The sequence below is a fragment of the Tinamus guttatus genome, unplaced genomic scaffold (genome assembly GCF_059628265.1).
Source record: "Tinamus guttatus ecotype Peru unplaced genomic scaffold, ASM5962826v1 Tinamus_guttatus_pri_ptg001516l, whole genome shotgun sequence".
NCBI classification, from domain to species: domain Eukaryota; kingdom Metazoa; phylum Chordata; class Aves; order Tinamiformes; family Tinamidae; genus Tinamus; species Tinamus guttatus.
In genome coordinates, this window is record NW_028290050.1 from 1 (window position 1) to 18,423 (window position 18,423).

Here is an 18,423-nt window from a genome sequence, read left to right on the forward strand (position 1 = left end):
GGTAGAGCGGCGCCCGCCTCCTCCCGCGGCTGGCCCCGCCCCCCCGGCGCGCGCGCGCGTGCGCGGAGAGGCCGCCGCCGCCGCCGCCAGCGAGAGGAGCCCGCGCGCGCTAGAGCGGCCGCCGCGCGCCGCAGCGCCCCCGCGCCGGGAGGACCGCGCGCCGCGGGGCTGGGCGGGCCATAGGGGGCCATAGAGGGATATAGGGGCTATAGGGGCTATAGGGGCTATAGGGGCTATAGGTAGAATGGGGCCATAGGGAGAATGGGGCCATAGGGGGCCTTGGGGGTAATAGGGGCTATAGGGTGCCATGGGGGCTATACGGGGCCATAGGGGCTATAGGGGGCAATGGGGGCTATAGGGGGCCATAGGGCTATAGGGAGAATGGGACCACAGGGGGTGATGAGGGCAATAGGTGCTACAGGGGGCCATGGGGCCATAGGGGCTATAGGGAAAATGGGGCCATAGGGAGTATGGGGCCATAGGGGGCCATGGGGGCTATAGGGGGCCATGGGGCCATAGGGGACCATGGGGGTTACAGGGGCTATAGGGGGCCGTGGGGGCTACAGGGGGCCATGGGGCTATAGGGAGAATGGGGCCATAGGGGGTGATGGAGGCAATAGGGGCTACAGGGAGAATGGGGTATAGGGGGTGATGGGGGCTACAGGGGGCCATGGGGGCAAGAGGGGCTATAGGGGACGATTGGGGCTACAGGGGCTATAGGGATCCGTGGGCCTATAGGGGGCCATGGGGCTATAGGGGGCCATGGGGGCAATAGGGGCTATAGGGGACGATGGGGCTATAAGGGACATGGGGATACAGGGGCCAATGGGGCTATAGGGAGCGATGGGGGTCACTAGGGGCTATAGGAGGCAATAAGGAAATGGGTGGGAATGGGGCTATAGGGGACAATGGGGGACATGGGGGGCAAACGGGGGCGGTGGGGACAGTCCCTGGCCCCACACCCGGCTCAGGACCCCCCTCCCCCGGGTGACACCGCCCTGGGACCCCAAGTGACACCGACACCGAGGGGGGGACAGGAGTTTTATTGAGGGTGACAAGGGGTCCCCATGGCAAACCATGACCCCCGCTGTGCCCATGGCACCCCCCTACACCCCATAGCACCCCATAGCACCCCACGGCACCACCTGAACCCCCCACACCCCGTGACACCCTGTGACACCCCGTGACACCCCGTGACACCCTGTGACACCCTGTGACACCCACCCCAGCACCCAGGGCTCCCTGTCCCATGCCCACGAGGTGAGGGACACGGGTGACACCGTGGCCATGGGGACACTACAGGCGGAGCAGGATGCGGGTGCCCAGCACCCCCCACCCACGGGGGGTCACCGGCGCTTGGTGGCAACAGGCGGCCCCGATGGTCACAGGTCCATGGGTGGGCACAGCCGGACACGGGTGTCACAGCCGGACACGGGTGGTCCCGGTTGGTCCTGGCTGGTCCCGGGTGGACAAGGTCGGTCACGGCCGGACACGGGTGGTCTCAGGTGGTCACAGAGGACACGGGTGGCCCCAGGAGGACAAGACTGGACACGGGTGGTCTCAGGAGGACACGGGTGGTCACGGGTGGTCCTAGGTGGTCACAGAAGACACAGGTGGCCCTAGCAGGACAAGGTTGGACATGGGTGGTCTCAAGTGGACAGAGGTTGTCACGGGTGGTCCTAGGTGGTCACAGAGGACATGGGTGGTCTCAGGTGGACAGAGGTTGTCACCGGTGGTCCTAGGCGGTCACAGAAGACACAGGTGGCCCCAGGAGGACAGGGGTGGTCACAGGTGGTCTCAGGAGAACGAGGTTGGACACGGGTGGTCTCAGGAGGACAGGGGTGGTCATGGGTGGTCCTAGGTGGTCACAGACGACACGGGTGGCCCCAAGAGAACAAGACTGGACACGGGTGGTCTCAGGAGAACACAGGTGGTCACGGGTGGTCCTAGGTGGTCACAGAAGACACAGGTGGCCCCAGGAGGACAAGGTTGGTCACGGGTGGTCTCAGGAGGACAGGGGTGGTCACAGGTGGTCCCGCGTGGTCCCGGGTGGCCCTGGTTACGTGGGTGGTCACGGGTGGTCCCGCGTGGACACGCACGAGCTCCGGTGGTCGCGGCTGGTCCCGGTGGCCATGGGTGGCCCCGTGAGGACAAGGTTGGACACGGGTGGCCCTGGGTGGCTCCGGGTGGCCCTGGGTGGCTCCGGGCGGCGGCGCCGGCCTCAGTCGGAGTCGCTGGAGGAGGATGACGACGACGACGATGACGATGACGACGAGCGCTGTGGGGACACGGAGCAGCCGTGAGGGGACAGGGGGACCTGGACGGGGGGGGGACGGTCACCGCCAGGACCCCCCACCCCAGGGTGCCCCCCCGCGTCACCTTCCCGCCCTTGCGCCTCTTCTCCGCCTTCTTCAGCCTCTTCCTCATCTTCCTCGCGGCCTTCGCGTCCAGCGCGGGGGGGGCACCCCGGGGGCGGGGGGGGAACAGGGGGGCGGGGGGGGGCGCGGGGCCGGGGGGAAGGCGGGGGGGTGCGGGGGGGGGTACGGGGGGGCGGGGGGGTTCGAGGGGGGGTAGGGGGCGGTTGGGGGGCCCGGGGGGGCGGGGGCGGCGGGGGGGCGTAGGGGGCGGTTGGGGGGTACATGGGGTTGGGGGGGCTGGAGGGGGGTACATGGGGTTGGGGGGGGCGGTTGGGGGGTACGTGGGGTTCGGGGGGGCGCCCGGCTGCCCTATGGGGAAGGAGGAAATTAGCGGGACCCCCCTGGACCCCCCGGAGGGGGGGGCGGGGAGGGGGGTGTCGTTGCAGCCCCCCCAGTTTTGGGGCGCCCCCCTCCCCCCTTACCGGAGTTGGGGTCCCACATGGCGCCGCCGCGGGTGACCTGCGGGGGGGGGCACGGGGTTAGCGGGGGGGGGCAAAAATTGGGGGGGGGGTAGAGACCCCCCCTCCCTCCATAGACCCCCCCACGCGGGGGGTGGAGGTGCAGGGGGGGGGCAGGGGGATTTGGGGGTGCGTGGGGGGGGGGGTGCGCTCCGACCTGCCGCCTGCGCTCGCTCCGCGGCCCCTCCCGCAGGAAGCCGGACGCCTGGGCCCCTCCCCGGGCCAGGGCGGGGGGGGGGGGGGGGAGGAGCCGGGACGCCGGGGCCCCCCCGGCGCGGGGTGGGGGGGCGGGCTGGGAGCCAGGACGCCGGGGCCCTTCGATCCCGGGAGGAGCCTCCGGCCAAGGACGCGCCGAGCAGCGCGGGGCGGGACAGGGCGCCGGGAGCCGCTCGGACGCCGGGGCCCCTCCGGCCGCCCCGGCCTCAGTTTCCCTTAATGCGGGGGGGGGGTCCTCGCACCTCCTAGTCGGCGGCGGCTGCGGGGGGCGCCCGGACGCCGGGGCCCGCTCGGACGCCGGGGCCCGCGGGGGGCGGCGCGGCCGCCAGGCGCTGCAGCCGCTGCTGGGCGCGCTCGGCCGAGAGCCGGGCCTCGGGGTCGGGGTCCCAGCAGTCCTCGAGCAGCTCCGGGAGCCCCCCCGGCGCCTGCGGGGACCGCGCGGTGACACCGGTGACACCGGGCCCGGGGGGGGCGCCCCCGAGTCCCCTTGGGACAGGGACCCCCGTGGGAGCCCCTGGGATCCCCCACCCCAACGCCCTGGGGTCACCCCGTGCAGGGAGCTCCTGGCACCCCCGGGACCCCGTGGGCATCCCTGGGATCCTGTTGGCACCCCTGGGATCCCCTGGAACACCCATTTCCCCCCAAAAATCACCCTGGGCATCGTCACCCCGTGCAGGGACATCCCTGGGCACGAGCACCCTGGGCACCCCTGGGATCCCCTGGGCACCCCCGGGACCCCCTGGGCACCCTTGGGACCCCCCGGGCATCCCTGGGATCCCCTGGGACACCCATTTCTCCCCCAAAACACCCTGGGCATCGTCACCCCATACAGGGACATCCCTGGGCACGGGCACCCTGGGCACCCCTGGGACCCCCTGGGGACACCTCAGATCCCCCCTGGGCACCCCCTAAAACACCCCGGGCATCGTCACCCCATGCAGGGACCTCCCTGCGCACAAGGATCCTTGTCCCCTCCCTGGGCAACCCAGGGCCCCCCCAGGACCCTCTGGGCCCCCCCGGGACCCTCTGGGTCTCCATCTCACCCTGGGCATCCTCCCCTTGTGCAGGGACCCCCCTGGGCACGAGCGCCCCATGCGAGGCCACCCATGGGCGCCACCACCCTCCGTGTGTCCCCACATGTCCCCGCGTGTCCCCGCGCGGTCTCACCCGTCCCGCGCGGTGCCAGGCGGGCGGGATGAGCGGGCGGCGCCGCTCGAGCGCGGCCAAGCGCCGCAGCTGCGCGGGCGACGGGCTGGCGCCCAGCTCGGCCTCGTAGGCCAGCCGGAACTCGGGCACCGGGCGCCCTGGGGACAGGGCGGAGGGGACGGAGGGGACGGGTGAACGGATGGGGGGGACACCCTGGGCACCGGGGCACCTCCGAGCAGGGGACGTGCGGGGATGGGGCCGCTTGGGTGCCCCTGGGTGCTGTCACCATCGTCACGGGCATGCGGGATGTCCCCGGGTACCCTGGGGACCCCCTGGGCACCCCATTTGCCCCCCTCCCTGCCCGAGGGTCCTCCCTGAGCATCCGGGACCCCCTGGGGACCCCCGTCTTGGGCATGGGTGCCCTTGGTCCTGGGGGCACCACTGGGACCTTCCCGGACATCCCCCGACCCCCTTGGGACCAGGAACCCCCATGGACGCCCCAGCAGGGCCCCCCCCGGACCAGGGCACCTTGGGGACCCCCCAGGCACCCCATTTCTCCCCCCCTCCCTGCCCGAGGGTCCTCCCTGAGCATCTGGGACCCCCTTGGGGACCCTCGTCTTGGCCATGGGTGCCCTTGGTCCTGGGGGCACCCCTGGGACCTTCCCGGACATCCCCCCGACCCCCTTGGGACCAGGAACCCCCATGGGTGCCCCAGCAGGGCCCCTCCTGGGCCAGGGCACCTTGGGGACCCCCTGGGCACCCCATTTCTCCCCCCTCAAGCACCCTGGGCATCGTCACCCCATGCAGGGACCTCCCTGGGCACGAGCCCCCCCGGGAATCCCTTGCCCCCCCTGGGCAGGGACCCCCGCAGGGTCCCCCCGGGACCCCCCGTGGGCAGGGGGCACCGGGGGCGCTCACCGGGGCTCAGCGCTTGGCACCGCGACAGGATCTCCCAGAGCAGCAGGGCCAGCGCGTAGACGTCGGCCTGGCGCAGCGCCCGGCCCCACGCGCGCAGGTCCAGGCTCTCGTCCAGGATCTCGGGCGCCAGGTAGCGCTGGGTGCCGGCCTGGGTGCAGGGCACGCTGGCACGGGTGCCATGGGGCTGGCACGGGTGCCGTGGGGCTGGCACGGGCGCCCCGGGGGTTGGCACGGGTGCCGTGGGGCTGGCACGGGGCCCCCCACGCTCGTACGGGCATTGCCCAGCGTGCAAAAGCAGCCTGGTGCTTGCACGGGCACCATGAGGCTTGCACAAGTGTCCCAATGTTTGCACAAGTGCCTGGTGCTTGCACGGGCATTGCCCAGCGTGCACAAGTGTGCCAGTGCTTGCACGGGCACCATGGGGCTTGCACAAGTGCCCCGAGGTTTGCACAAGTGCCTGCTCCTTGCATGGGCATTGCCCAGAGTGCACAAGTGTACCAGTCCTTGCACGGGCACCATGGGGCTTGCACAAGCGTCCCAGGGCTCACACAAGTGCCTGCTCCTTGCACGGGCATTGCCCAGCTTGCACAAGCGGCCCGGTGCTTGCACGAGCACCATGGGGCTTGCACAAGAGCCTGGTGCTTGCATGGGCACCATGGGGCTTGTACAAGAGTCCCGATCCTTGCACAAGTGCCTGGTCCTTGCACAGGCATTGCCCAGCTTGCACAAGTGTACCAGTGCTTGCACAGGCACCATGGGGCTTGCACAAGTGCCTGGTCCTTGCATGGGCACTATGGGGCTTGCACAAGTGTCCCAATGCTTGCACAAGTGCCTGGTGCTTGCACGGGCATTGCCCAGCTTGCACAAGTGTACCAGTGCTTGCACGGGCACCATGGGGCTTGCACAAGTGCCTGGTCCTTGCATGGGCACCATGGGGCTTGTACAAGAGCCCCAATGTTTGCACAAGTGCCTGGTCCTTGCACAGGCATTGCCCAGCTTGCACAAGTGTACGAGTGCTTGCACGGGTACCATGGGGCTTGCACAAGTGCTTGGTGCTTGCACGGGCATTGCCCAGCGTGCACAAGCAGCCTGGTGCTTGCACGGGCACCATGGGGCTTGCACAAGCATTCCGGGACTCTCACAAGTGCCTGGTGCTTGCACGGGCATTGCCCAGCGTGCACAAGTGCACCAGTCCTTGCACGGGCACCATGGGACTTGCACAAGAGCCCCAATGCTCACACAAGTGCCTGGTGCTTGCACAGGCATTGCCCAGCTTGCACAAGCAGCCCAGTGCTTGCACGGGCACCATGGGGCTTGCACAAGCGTTCTGGGACTCACACAAGTGCCTGGTGCTTGCACAGGCATTGCCCAGCTTGCACAAGTGTGCCCGTGCTTGCACGGGCACCATGGGGCTTGCACAAGTGCCCCGAGGTTTGCACAAGTGCCTGCTCCTTGCATGGGCATTGCCCAGCTTGCACAAGTGTACCAGTCCTTGCACGGGCACCATGGGGCTTGCACAAGTGTCCCAATGTTTGCACAAGTGCCTGGCCCTTGCACGGGCATTGCCCAGCGTGCACGAGCGCCCTGGAGCCCCGTTGGCACCACGGGGCTCACAGCAGCACCCGGCGCCTGCAGGACACCCGCATCGTCCCCACGTGTCCCCTGCCACCCGCTGTCCCCGTCCCCCCGGGGTGTCCCCCACCTTGCGGATGGGGACGTCGCGGCGGGCGCTGCTGCGGGGCGGCGGCAGCGCCAGCGCCAGCCCGAAGTCGCCGATGGCGCAGGTGCCGTCGTCGCGCACCAGCACGTTCTGGCTGCTCAGGTCGCGGTGCACCACGCTGGGCTTGTACAGGCCTGAGGCCGCGGTGACGGGCACAAGGACGGCGGTGGCGTCACCGGGGGGGGTCACCGGTGCCGTCCCGGCCCCGCGGGGACGTCCCCGCGCCGCGCTCACCGTCGCGCCACAGCTCCTGGTGCAGGAAGGCCAGGCCGCGCGCCAGCGACAGCGCCAGGCGCAGGCTGCCCGCCCACGTGCCCACGTGCTGGCGCAGGAAGTGCCGCAGGGAGCCCTGGGGACACGGCGGGGACACGGGGGGACGTGGGAGCCCCCCTGCGTGCGCGGGGGTGCCCGGAGGAGCCGCGGGGGCGTGCAGAGCACCCGGTGCGCCCGCTGCAGCCGTGCAACACCCCGTGCATGTGCAGAGCACCCGGTGCACCGGCTGCAGCCGTGCAACACCCCGTGCGTGTGCAGAGCACCCGGTGCACCCCTGCAACACCCCTGCAACACCCCGTGCATGAGCAGGAGCACCCATTGCACTCCTGCGACACCCCTGCAACACCCCGTGCATGTGCAGGAGCACCCCTGTAACACCCCTGCAACACCCTGTGCATGCTCAGGAGCACCCATTGCACCCCTGCAACACCCCTGCAACACCCCGTCCATGCGCAGGAGCACCCATTGCACCCCTGCAACACCCTGTGCATGCTCAGGAGCACCCATTGCACCCCTGCAACACCCCTGCAACACCCCATGCATGTGCAGGAGCACCCATTGCACCTCTGTAACACCCCTGCAACACCCCATGCATGAGCAGGAGCACCCATTGCACCCCTGCAACACCCCTGCAACACCCCGTACGTGCATAGGAGCACCCATTGCACCCCTGCAACACCCCTGCAACACCCTGTGCATGAGCAGGAGCACCCATTGCACCCCTGCAATACCCCATGCATGAGCAGGAGCACCCATTGCACCCACTGCACCCCTGCAACACCCCTGCAACACCCCGTGCATGTGCAGGAGCGCCCAGAGCATCCAGTGCACCCCTGCAACACCCTGTGCATGAGCAGGAGCAGCTAGAGCACCCATTGCACACCAGTGAGCACCCATATCCCCACAGCGAGCACCCAGAGCAGCACAAAGAGCACCCAAAGCACCACAATGAGCACCCCCATATCTGCACAGTGAGCACCCATAGCAGTGCAGTGAGCACCCAAATCCCCGCAATGAGCACCCATAGCAGCACAATAAGCACCCATATCCCCACTGTGAGCACCCACATCCCCGCAATGAGCACCCATATCCCTGCAATGAGCACCCACATCCCTGCAATGAGCACCCATATCCCCACAATGAACATCCCTATCCCACAATGAGCACCCAGAGCAGCACAATAAGCACCCATATTCCCACTGTGAGCACCCACATCCCCGCAATGAGCACCCCTATCCCCACTGTGAGCACCCACATCCCTGCAATGAGCACCCATATCCCCGCAATGAGCACCCATATCCTTGCAATGAGCACCCACATCCCTGCAATGAGCACTCGTATCCCCACAACGAACACCCTATCCCCACAATGAGCACCCAGAGCAGCACAATAAGCACCCATATCCCCACTGTGAGCACCCACATCCCCGCAATGAGCACCCCTATCCCCACTGTGAGCACCCACATCCCTGCAATGAGCACCCATATCCCTGCAATGAACACCCCTATCCCCACAATGAGCACCCAGAGCAGCACAATGAGCACCCATATCCCTGCAATGAGCACCCACATCCCTGCAATGAGCACTCCTATCCCCACAATGAGCACCCATATCCCCACTGTGAGCACCCACATCCCGCAATGAGCACCCATATCCCCACAACGAACACCCCTATCCCACAATGAGCACCCATAGCAGCACAACAAGCACCCATATCCCCGCAATGAGCACCCGTACCCCCACAACGAGCACCCCTACCCCACAGCAGCCCCCCTATCCCCACGCCGCCCCACGTGCACTCACGGCCGGGTAGAGCTGCAGCAGCAGCAGCCCCCCGTGGGCGCTGGGCCCCGCGTGGGCGCCCAGCAGCCGCGCCACGTTGCGGTGCTCCATGAGCGGCAGCGCCAGCACCGCGCGCTCCGCCGCGAAGCGCCCGCGCGCGCCCGCCGCGAACGCCTTGATGGCCACGGGGCGCCGGCGCAGGGTGCCCCGCCACACGGCCGAGAAGCGCCCGGCCTGCAGCACCTGCACCCATGGGTGCTGCCGGGGCGGCTCCGCGCGCCCCGTCCCTGGGCAGCCCCGGCATCCCCATCCCTGGGTATTCCCATCCCTGGGCACCTCCATCCCTGGGCATCTCCATCCCTGGGCAGCCCCGGACATCCCCATCCCTGGGTATTCCCATCCCTGGCTATCCCTATCCCTGGTATTCCCATCCCTGGGCATCTCCATCCCTGGGTATCCCCGGGTATCTCCATCCCTGGGTATCCCTCCATCCTGGGTATCCCTGTCCCTGGGCACCTCCATCCCTGGGCATCTCCATCCCTGGGTATCCCCGGACATCCCCATCCCTGGGTATTCCCATCCCTGGCTATCCCTATCCCTGGGTATTCCCATCCCTGGGCATCTCCATCCCTGGGTATCCCCGGGTATCTCCATCCCTGGGTATCCCTCCATCCCTGGGTATCCCTGTCCCTGGGCACCTCCATCCCTGGGCATCTCCATCCCTGGGTATCCCCGGGCATCCCCATCCCTGGGTATTCCCATCCCTGGGTATCTCCATCCCTGGGTATTCCCATCCCTGGGCACCCCCATCCCTGGGTATCCCCATCCCTGTGTATTCCCATCCCAGGGCACCTCCATCCCTGGGCACCTCCATCCTGGGCACCCGTGGGTGTCACTGCCCCCGAGTATTCCCATCCTGGGTATCCCTATCCCTGGGCATCCCCATCCCTGGATATCCCCATCCCTGGGCATCTCCATCCCAGGCACCCATGGGTGTCACTGTCCGCGGGCATCCCCATCCCAGGGCATCCCCATCCCAGGCACCCATGGGTGTCCCCGGCTCCCATTGGCCCCCCCAGCTCTGGGTACCTCCCAGGTCTGTCCCTGGGCACCCATGGGCCCCCATCCCCGTCCCTGGGTACCCCCATTCCGGGCACCCATGGACCCCCCCCAGGTACCCCCATCCCCGGGCCTCTGTGTGCCCCCCCCCCCCCCAAAGCTGGTGCCTCCCTGTCCCCATTGTCCTCCCTGTCCCCATTGTCCTCCCCGTCCCCATTGTCCCCATTGTCCCCGCTGTCCCCCGTCCCACCTGCAGGAACTGCAGCCCCCGCAGCTCCCGGCTGGGCAGCTCCAGGGGGGTCCCTGTCACGGGGTCCCCCCCCGGCGGCCGCTGTCCCCGCGCCCTGGCCCGACGCAGCCCTAGGAGGGAGCGGCCACCTGTCCCCGCGCCGGGGACACCGGGGACACCGGGGACACCGAGGCAGGGACACCAGGGACAGGGACACCAGGGACACCGGGGACACCGGGGACACCGGGGACAGGGACACCGGGGACAGGGACACGGGGGACACTGGGGACACGAGGGACACCGGGGACACCGGGGACACCAGGGACACCGGGGACAGGGACACCGGGGACAGGGACACGAGGGACACCGGGGACAGGAACACCAGGGACACCGGGGACACCGGGGACACGAGGGACACCGGGGACAGGGACACTGGGGACACCGGGGACACTGGGGACAGGGACACCGGGGACACCGGGACATGGGCACCACAGGGACAATGGGGACAGGACACTTGGGGACCCAGCACCCTGGGGACACTGGGACATGGGAACCATAGGGACACCAGAGACACCGGGGATGTGGGCACCACAGGGACAGTGCGGACAGGGCACCTGGGGACCCGCATCCTGGGGACACAGGGACATGGGAACCATAGGGACACCAGGGACACTGGAGCCATGAGGGACCCCCACACCCCAGGGTTGTGACACTCGGGGACAGCCACATGGGGCCACCAGGGTCCCTGGGCCACCCGCACCCAGCGCCACAGCAGCTGGGGACACCAGGGACCCTGGGGACACGGGGACACCAGGACACCCGTGGGGGCTCAGGGAGGGGGTGGCTCTGCCCAGGGTCCCCGTGTCCCCCCTGTCCCCCGGGTCCTACCGAGGAAGGCCAGGCCGGCGAGGAGGAGGAGGAGGAGGAGGAGCAGGAGGAGGAAGATGCCACCGGCCCCCCCGAGCCACAGGGCGCCCGGGGGCCCCGCGCGCCCGGACACTGGGGACAGAGGCCACCGTGACCGGGGAAAGGGCCCAGGCGTCCGGGCCCCCCCCAAGTCCAGGAGGGGACCCCAGGGGCCGGGCCAGGGTGTCCCCCTTGGGGCCAGGGCCACCCATGGGTCCCCCAGCCCCCCCATGGGTCCTAGGAGCACTCAGGAGTCCCCCAACCCCCCGGGAGGTCCCCAAGACACTCGTGGGTCCCCCGGTCACCCCGTGGGTCCCCCGGTCACCCCAATGTCCCCCAGCCCCCCCCCCCCATCACCCCGATGTCCCCTGGTGTCCCTGTCACTCCAGCATCCCCCGATGTCCCCCAGCACCTCTGTGTCCCCTGCTGTCCCCTGGTGACCCCTGGTGACCCCCGTCACCCCGATGTCCCCCAGCATCCCCCGCTACTCCAGTGTCCCCCGATGCCCCTGGTGCTCCCTGTCACCCGGTGCCCCCTGTCACCTTGTCACCCCGCTCTCCCCCAGCACCCGGCTGTTCCTGCTGTCCCCATGGTCCCTGCTGTCCCCACTGTCCCCCTGTCCCCATGTCTCTGTGTCCCCACGGTACCCATGTCCCCGTGCCCCTGCTGTCCCCATGGTCCCCGCTGTCCCCATGTCCCTGTGTCCCCGTGTCCCCCCGTGTCCCCGTGTCCCCCCGTGTCCCTGTGTCCCGCGGTACCTGGCGGGGCGCTGCCGCGCTCCCCGTTGCAGAGGTCCCCGTGTCCCCATGTCCCCCCGTGTCCCCCCGTGTCCCCGTGTCCCCCGATGTCCCCCCATGTCGCCATGTCCCCGTGTCCCCCCGTGTCCTCCCGTGTCCCCGTGTCCCGCGGTACCCGGCGGGGCTGGGCCGCCCCGGTCCCCATTGCAGAGGTCCCCGTGTCCCCCCGTGTCCCCCCGTGTCCCCCCGTGTCCCCGTGTCCCCCGATGTCCCCCCATGTCCCCATGTCCCCGTGCCCCCCCGTGTCCCCCCGTGTCCCCCCGTGTCCCCGTGTCCCCGCGGTACCCGGCGGGGCTGGGTCGCCCCGGTCCCCGTTGCAGAGGTCCTCGTGTCCCCGTGTCCCCGTGTCCCCCCGTGTCCCCCCGTGTCCCCCCGTGTCCCCGCGGTACCCGGCGGGGCTCGGTCGCCCCGGTCCCCGTTGCAGAGGTCCTCGTGTCCCCGTGTCCCCGTGTCCCCCCGTGTCCCCCCATGTCCCCGTGTCCCCGTGTCCCCGTGTCCCCATGTCCCCGTGTCCCCCCGTGTCCCCCCGTGTCCCCCCCTGTCCCCGCGGTACCCGGCGGGGCTCGGTCGCCCCGGTCCCCGTTGCAGAGGTCCCCGTTGCAGACACAGACCAGGACGGTGGCTCCGGGGCCGCCCGCGGGGCTGGGGTCGCAGGTGGCCGAGGGGCACCCGGGCCCCCCCCCGCCCCAGCAGCCTGGGGGGGGGGGCGCTGACGTCACCGCCCGCCCCCCCCCCCGCTCCCCCCCTCCCTTCCCGCTTTTCCAAGGTTCCCGGGGGAAGCGGCCGGGCCAAGGTCAGACCGCGGGAGCCGGGAGGGGCCCAGGCGTCCGGCCCCCCCCCGCCCTCCAGAGGAGGCTCCTGGGGCCCCATGGGGAGCTGGGAGACCCCCGGGTGGCCCCCAGCCCCACAGCGCCCCCAGCAGAGGGGCCCAGGACCCCCCCCAGCCCCACATCCCCCCCATGGGCAGAGGGGACCAGGGCCCCCCCCCTAGCCCCCCTGCCCCCCCAGCAGAGGGGCCCAGGACCCCCCCCCAGTCCCACCCCCCCCAGCAGAGGGGCCCAGGCGTCCGAGCCCCCCCCCAGCCCCACTTCCCCCCATGGGCAGAGGGGCCCAGGCGTCCGGCCCCCCCCCTCAATTCCGACCCTCCATCTGCCCCTAACGGAGGCTCCTGAGACCCCACTGGGAGCCGGGAGACCCCCGGGTGCCCCCCACCCCACAACCCCCCCGTGGGCAGAGGGGCCCCCCCCAGCCCCACATCCCTCCCACGGGCAGAGGGGCCCAGGCGTCCGGGCCCCCCCCCCGCTCCATCCACCCCTAACGGCGGTTCCCCCCCCGTCCCCCCCGTCCCCCCGTCCCCACCGCACCCTGCACCAGCGCGCGGCTGCGGTTCCAGACCCCGATGCAGCAGTGCCGGGGGGGGCAGCGCACGGTGCCGGGGGCCGCGGCCGCCCCGGCCCCCCCCAGGCTGCCCCGCACCCCCGGGTGCCGGTAGGAGACGCAGCGGAGCCGGGGGGGCCCTGCGGGGACCGGTGTCACCCGCACGACACCCGCAACACCCGCACGGGGCCCTGGTGTCACCCGCACGGAGCCCTGGTGTCACCCGCAGGGCCCTGGTGTCACCCGCACGACACCCGCAACACCCGCACGGGGCCCTGGTGTCACCCGCACAACACCCGCAGGGCCCTGGTGTCACCCGCACAACACCAGCTTGTCACCCGCAGGGACTGGTGTCACCTGCATGGAGCCCTGGTGTCACCCGCACGGGGCCCGCAACACCCATGGGGCCCTGGTGTCACCCGCACGACACCCGCAACACCCGCACGGGGCCCTGGTGTCACCCGCACAACACCCGCAGGGCCCTGGTGTCACCCGCACAACACCAGCTTGTCACCCGCAGGGACTGGTGTCACCTGCATGGAGCCCTGGTGTCACCCGCACGGGGCCCGCAACACCCATGGGGCCCTGGTGTCACCCGCACGACACCCGCAACACCCGCAGGGACTGGTGTCACCCGAACAACACCCGCAACACCCACACGGGGCCCTGGTGTCACCCGCACGGCACCCACAGGGCCCTGGTGTCACCCGCACGGGGCCCTGGTGTCACCCGCACAACACCAGCTTGTCACCCGCAGGGACTGGTGTCACCCGCACGGAGCCCTGGTGTCACCCGCACGGGGCCCGCGACACCCATGGGGCCCTGGTGTCACCCGCACAACACCAGCTTGTCACCCGCAGGGCCTGGTGTCACCCGCACGGCGCCCGCAACACCCGCGGGGACCCTTGTTGTCACCCGCACAGTGCCCGTCCCGCCACGGGCTCTGGTGTCACCTGCACAGCGCCCACAACACCCACAGGGCCCTGGTGTCACCCGCACGGCGCCCGCAACACCCAGCGGGCCCCGGTGTCACCCGCACGGCGCCCGCAACACCCAGGGGGCCCCGGTGTCACCCGCCTGTCACCCGCGGGAGGGTGACGGGGCTTGGGGGGTCCCACCTGGTGCCGGCCCCATGGGAGCCCCCAGCTCCGGTGGCCCCTGGAGCTCTGGGAAGAGCCGGGAAGAGCCGGGAAGAGCCGGACGCGGAGGAGGAGGAGGAGGAGGAGGCCGAAGGCTCCCGGTGCCAGGCGGGGGGGGGGACACAGGGGACAACTGCCCCAATGGGGACCCAACCCCCCCTATGGAAACCCCCGATTTCCCCCCAAACTCGGGTGCCCCCCCGCAGGGACCGCGACACCCCCACGACACCCCCGGGGGCCCCGCGTCGTCACCCGTCGTCACCCGCCGCGGGGTGACAGGATCCGGGGGGGTCCCACCTGGCGGCGGCCCCAGCGCTGGCCCCATGGGAGCCTCCGGCTCCGGCGGCACCTGGAGCTCTGGGAAGAGCCGGGAAGGGCCGGGAAGAGCCGGACGCGGAGGAGGAGGAGGAGGGGGAGGAGGGGGAGGAGGCCGAAGGCTCCCGGTGCCAGGCGGGGGGTGGGGACACAGGGGACAACTGCCCCAATGGGGACCCAACCCCCCCGAAACCCCCTACGGAAACCCCTGATTTCACCCCAAACTCGGGTGCTCCCCCCAACACCCCCAAAACAATCAAAAAGCCATTAAAAGAGCCCAAATCCGTGTACAAAGGAGCCAAAAACTACGTTTAATCTAGTCTTTTTCTTTTCTTTTTTCTTTTTTTTACTTTTTTGTACAAAAAAATAGCACTTTTCCAAAAAACCGGGGGGGGTTCGGACACGGTTACATCGGCCACCGGCTTTTGAGGCGGGAGGGGGCGATTTTGTCTCTTTTTTGTTAAAAAATGAGAGAGAAAGAGAAATAAAGAGGGGGGGAAGCGGGATATTAGGGATATTCAGGATATTTATTACAGGATCGAACAGTCTTTACACGGATCGAGTTATTGCCAGTGTGCGGGTGACAACCGGGGGACCGGGTGACAACAGGGGGACGGGGTGACAACCGGGGGGCCGGGTGACACTTTTGTGTCCGGGTGTCCCCGGGGGGGGTCACATCTCCCGGTGGCTCTTGGAGCTCCAGGGTGTCACCCCCCCCCTTCCCGGTGTCACCTCCCCCCTCCCGGTGTCACCCCCCCAGGTGTCACCCCCCCCCCCGTGTCCGTCCCCAAAGCGGTGGCGGGAAGTGACCCCAAAAGGCCCCGTTGGCCCCAAATCCGGGCCGGGCGCTTTGGCACTTGGATCCCGGCGGGAAGAGCCGCACGGAGACACCCTCGGTTGGGGGGGGGGGGGTTGGAATTCCCAACGTGTAAATTGAACAAAATCCCCTGTTTTGCACCCATTTTGCGCTCCCAGAGGGGGTCATAGTGCTTCACGGATATTAAAATACAAATGCTGAAGTTTCCTCTATAAAAATATACAAATGCAAAAATAGACATCGCGGGCGCCGCCCCCGCCGCCCTTCTCTTAAAAAACGAGCGTTAAAAAAAGGGGGGAAAGGGAAAAACGGGCAGAAACCACCCGGCGCTCCGCGGTTTTCCTGGGGGTTGATCCGGCTCCTTCCCGGGAAGGCCGGAGCTGCTCCCGGCGCCTCCCTGCAGCTGTTGGGATCCCGATTATTGAGGGGAAAGGAGGGGGGAAAGAGCTGGAATTTGGGGGGAAAACGGGTGGATTGTCCCGTTTTTCCGCCGGGATGGAGGGAAGCGGTGCCCTGTCCACGCATTCCCGCTCTGAGGCACTAGGAAGATCCCGCCGGATCTCCCTCGGGATCGAGCGCTCCGGAGATGCTCCGGTAGCGGCTCCGGGCGAGCGCGGAGCGGGATCCCTGTTCCCAGCGCGGATCCGTAGGGATCGCCAGGGATTCCCGTGCCTGGCAGCGCCCGCTCCCGCTTTTCCAGGGCCTTTTCCAGCTCTAACCCCTGCTCCAGCTCCCCGGCCTTTCCCGTCTCCGCTCATCCCAACTTTTCTGCTGGGAAACACCGGGAATTTAACGAGAGCCCCGGCCGCGCTTTCGGAGGCTCCCTGTGCCAAGCGGGAGGCACCGGGATGCTCCCATGGAATTCCTCCATCCCGGAAAGGCGGCAGCCGGCGCCTCCTTCCTGCCGCAGGGAGGGAAAGGGCAGATCTTGTCTGGCCGGAGCCAGCGTTCCGGGTGGGAAGAGGGGCCGGAGCCAGCGTTCCGGGTGGGAAGAGCCGTGCCCAAATACTGAGAGTTTTCCCCCTTCCCAACACCCGTTTTTGGCCTCGTTTTTTAGGAGCCGGACGGAGGCCCCGGAGCCGACGGCAGCAGCGTCGGGAGAGGAAAAAGAGGGAAAATAAACGGGAGCTGCGGCTGCCTCCGGCTCCGCGCGCTCCCTCCGGGATCCTTCTCCGTAGGGATCGCGGCTCTTGGGAAGGCGGCGGAAAAACCAGCCCCTCCGCTCGCCCCGCCGCTTCCCGCGTTAATTAATTAAAAAAATCACAAATAAAATTAAATCCGGAGGAAACGGCTCGCGGCGGAGGGGGAACAGGCCCAAAGTCCAGGGAACGGCAGGGAGAGGGGAAGGAGGCCGGGAAAGGGAGAAGCAGAAACCTCACCCCAAATAATTAAAAACGAAACGAAACAACCTAAAAAGCGAAGCGGCCAAAAAAAAAAAAATTAAAAAAAAAAAAAAAGACTTGGATTTTTGTTTTCCTTTTTTTTTTTTTTTTTCCCCGTTCAAAGGTTACAATGGAAAAGGTCACGGAGCGTCCGACCTGCTCCTGGATAAGGCATCGAAGGGACCACGGCCATGGTCGCAGCAAAATCTCCTCTCTCAGACGAACCCCTTTTATATTTTTATATATATAATAATAATATAGAATCTTTTTTTCTTTTTTTTCCTCTTTTTTCTTTTTTTCCTTTTTTTTTTCCTTTTTTTTTTTTTAATTCCTCTTGCTATGAAATATTTCAATGATCGGATAACGTTTACCAAGGCATGATGGCGTCGAAGGCTACCTATGGATCCAGGGTGGGAATGACGGGGGGAAAGGGGAAAAAAAAGGGGGAAAAAAAAAAAGGGGGGAATCCCAAAAAGGGAAAACCCCCAAAATAATAAAATAAAAGGGTCAAGCTGAAATTAAAAAATATATATATATATATATATAGAGCTCTGGCCTTCGCGTGTGGTGGCACCGGGGAGGCCGGAGAGGCGCTGGGTGTTGGTGCGGAGGGGGCCGCGTGGCACCTGTTGTCCCCACGGGGTGACAGATGGCGGCGGGTGACGCCTCGTGATGGTGACGCCTCACGGCGGAGCTGCCTCATGATGGTGACACCTCATGGTGGCGGGTGACACCTCATGGCGGAGCTGCCTCATGCGGGTGACGCCTCATGGTGACGGGTGACACCTCATGGCGGAGCCGTCTCATGGGGGTGACGCCTCATGGTGGCGGGTGACACCTCATGGCGGAGCTGCCTCATGCGGGTGACGCCTCATGGTGACACGGCCTCACAGCGGCGGGTGACGCCTCATGATGGTGACGCCGCCTCATGATGGTGACACTGCCTCATGGTGGTGACGCTGCCTCATGACGGTGACGCCTCATGGTGGCAGGTGACGCCGCCTCACGATGGCGGCGTGTGACGCCTCAAGGTGGTGATGCCTCATGGTGGCGGGTGACACCTCATGATGATGACACCTCACAGTGGCGGGTGACACCTTGAGGCGGTGACGCCTCATGACGGTGACACCTCATGGTGGCGGGTGACGCCTCGAGGTGGTGACGCTGCCGCCTCATGGTGGCGGGTGACACCTTGAGGCGGTGACACCTCATGATGGTGATGCCTCAAGGTGGGTGACACCTCACGACGGTGACGCCTCATGGTGGCGGGTGACGCCTCGAGGTGGTGACGCTGCCTCACGATGGTGGGTGACGCCTCATGATGGTGACGTCGCCTCAAGGTGGGTGACACCTCATGATGGTGGTGACGCCGCCTCACGATGGTGGGTGACGCCTCAAGGTGGTGACGCCGCCTCACGATGGTGGGTGACGCCTCATGATGGTGGGTGACACCTCAGGATGGCGGGTGACGC

At 67.8% G+C, this 18,423-nt stretch overlaps 1 protein-coding gene across 1 annotated transcript; it reads right to left on the minus strand.

Moving 5' to 3' along the window:
• Window positions 1-3,336: 3,336 nt before the first annotated feature.
• On the minus strand, window positions 3,337-17,144 carry LOC148590281 (anti-Muellerian hormone type-2 receptor-like). The gene is made up of 11 exons (XM_088539233.1): window positions 17,108-17,144; window positions 13,286-13,438; window positions 12,475-12,615; window positions 11,107-11,217; window positions 10,240-10,349; window positions 8,952-9,173; window positions 7,110-7,224; window positions 6,858-7,009; window positions 5,156-5,303; window positions 4,259-4,395; window positions 3,337-3,516 (listed from the first exon to the last, which is right to left on the minus strand). Exons 1-11 carry the CDS (start codon window positions 17,142-17,144, stop codon window positions 3,337-3,339), a joined length of 1,506 nt encoding a protein of 501 aa, XP_088395359.1.
• Between the last annotated feature and the right edge of the window lie 1,279 nt (window positions 17,145-18,423).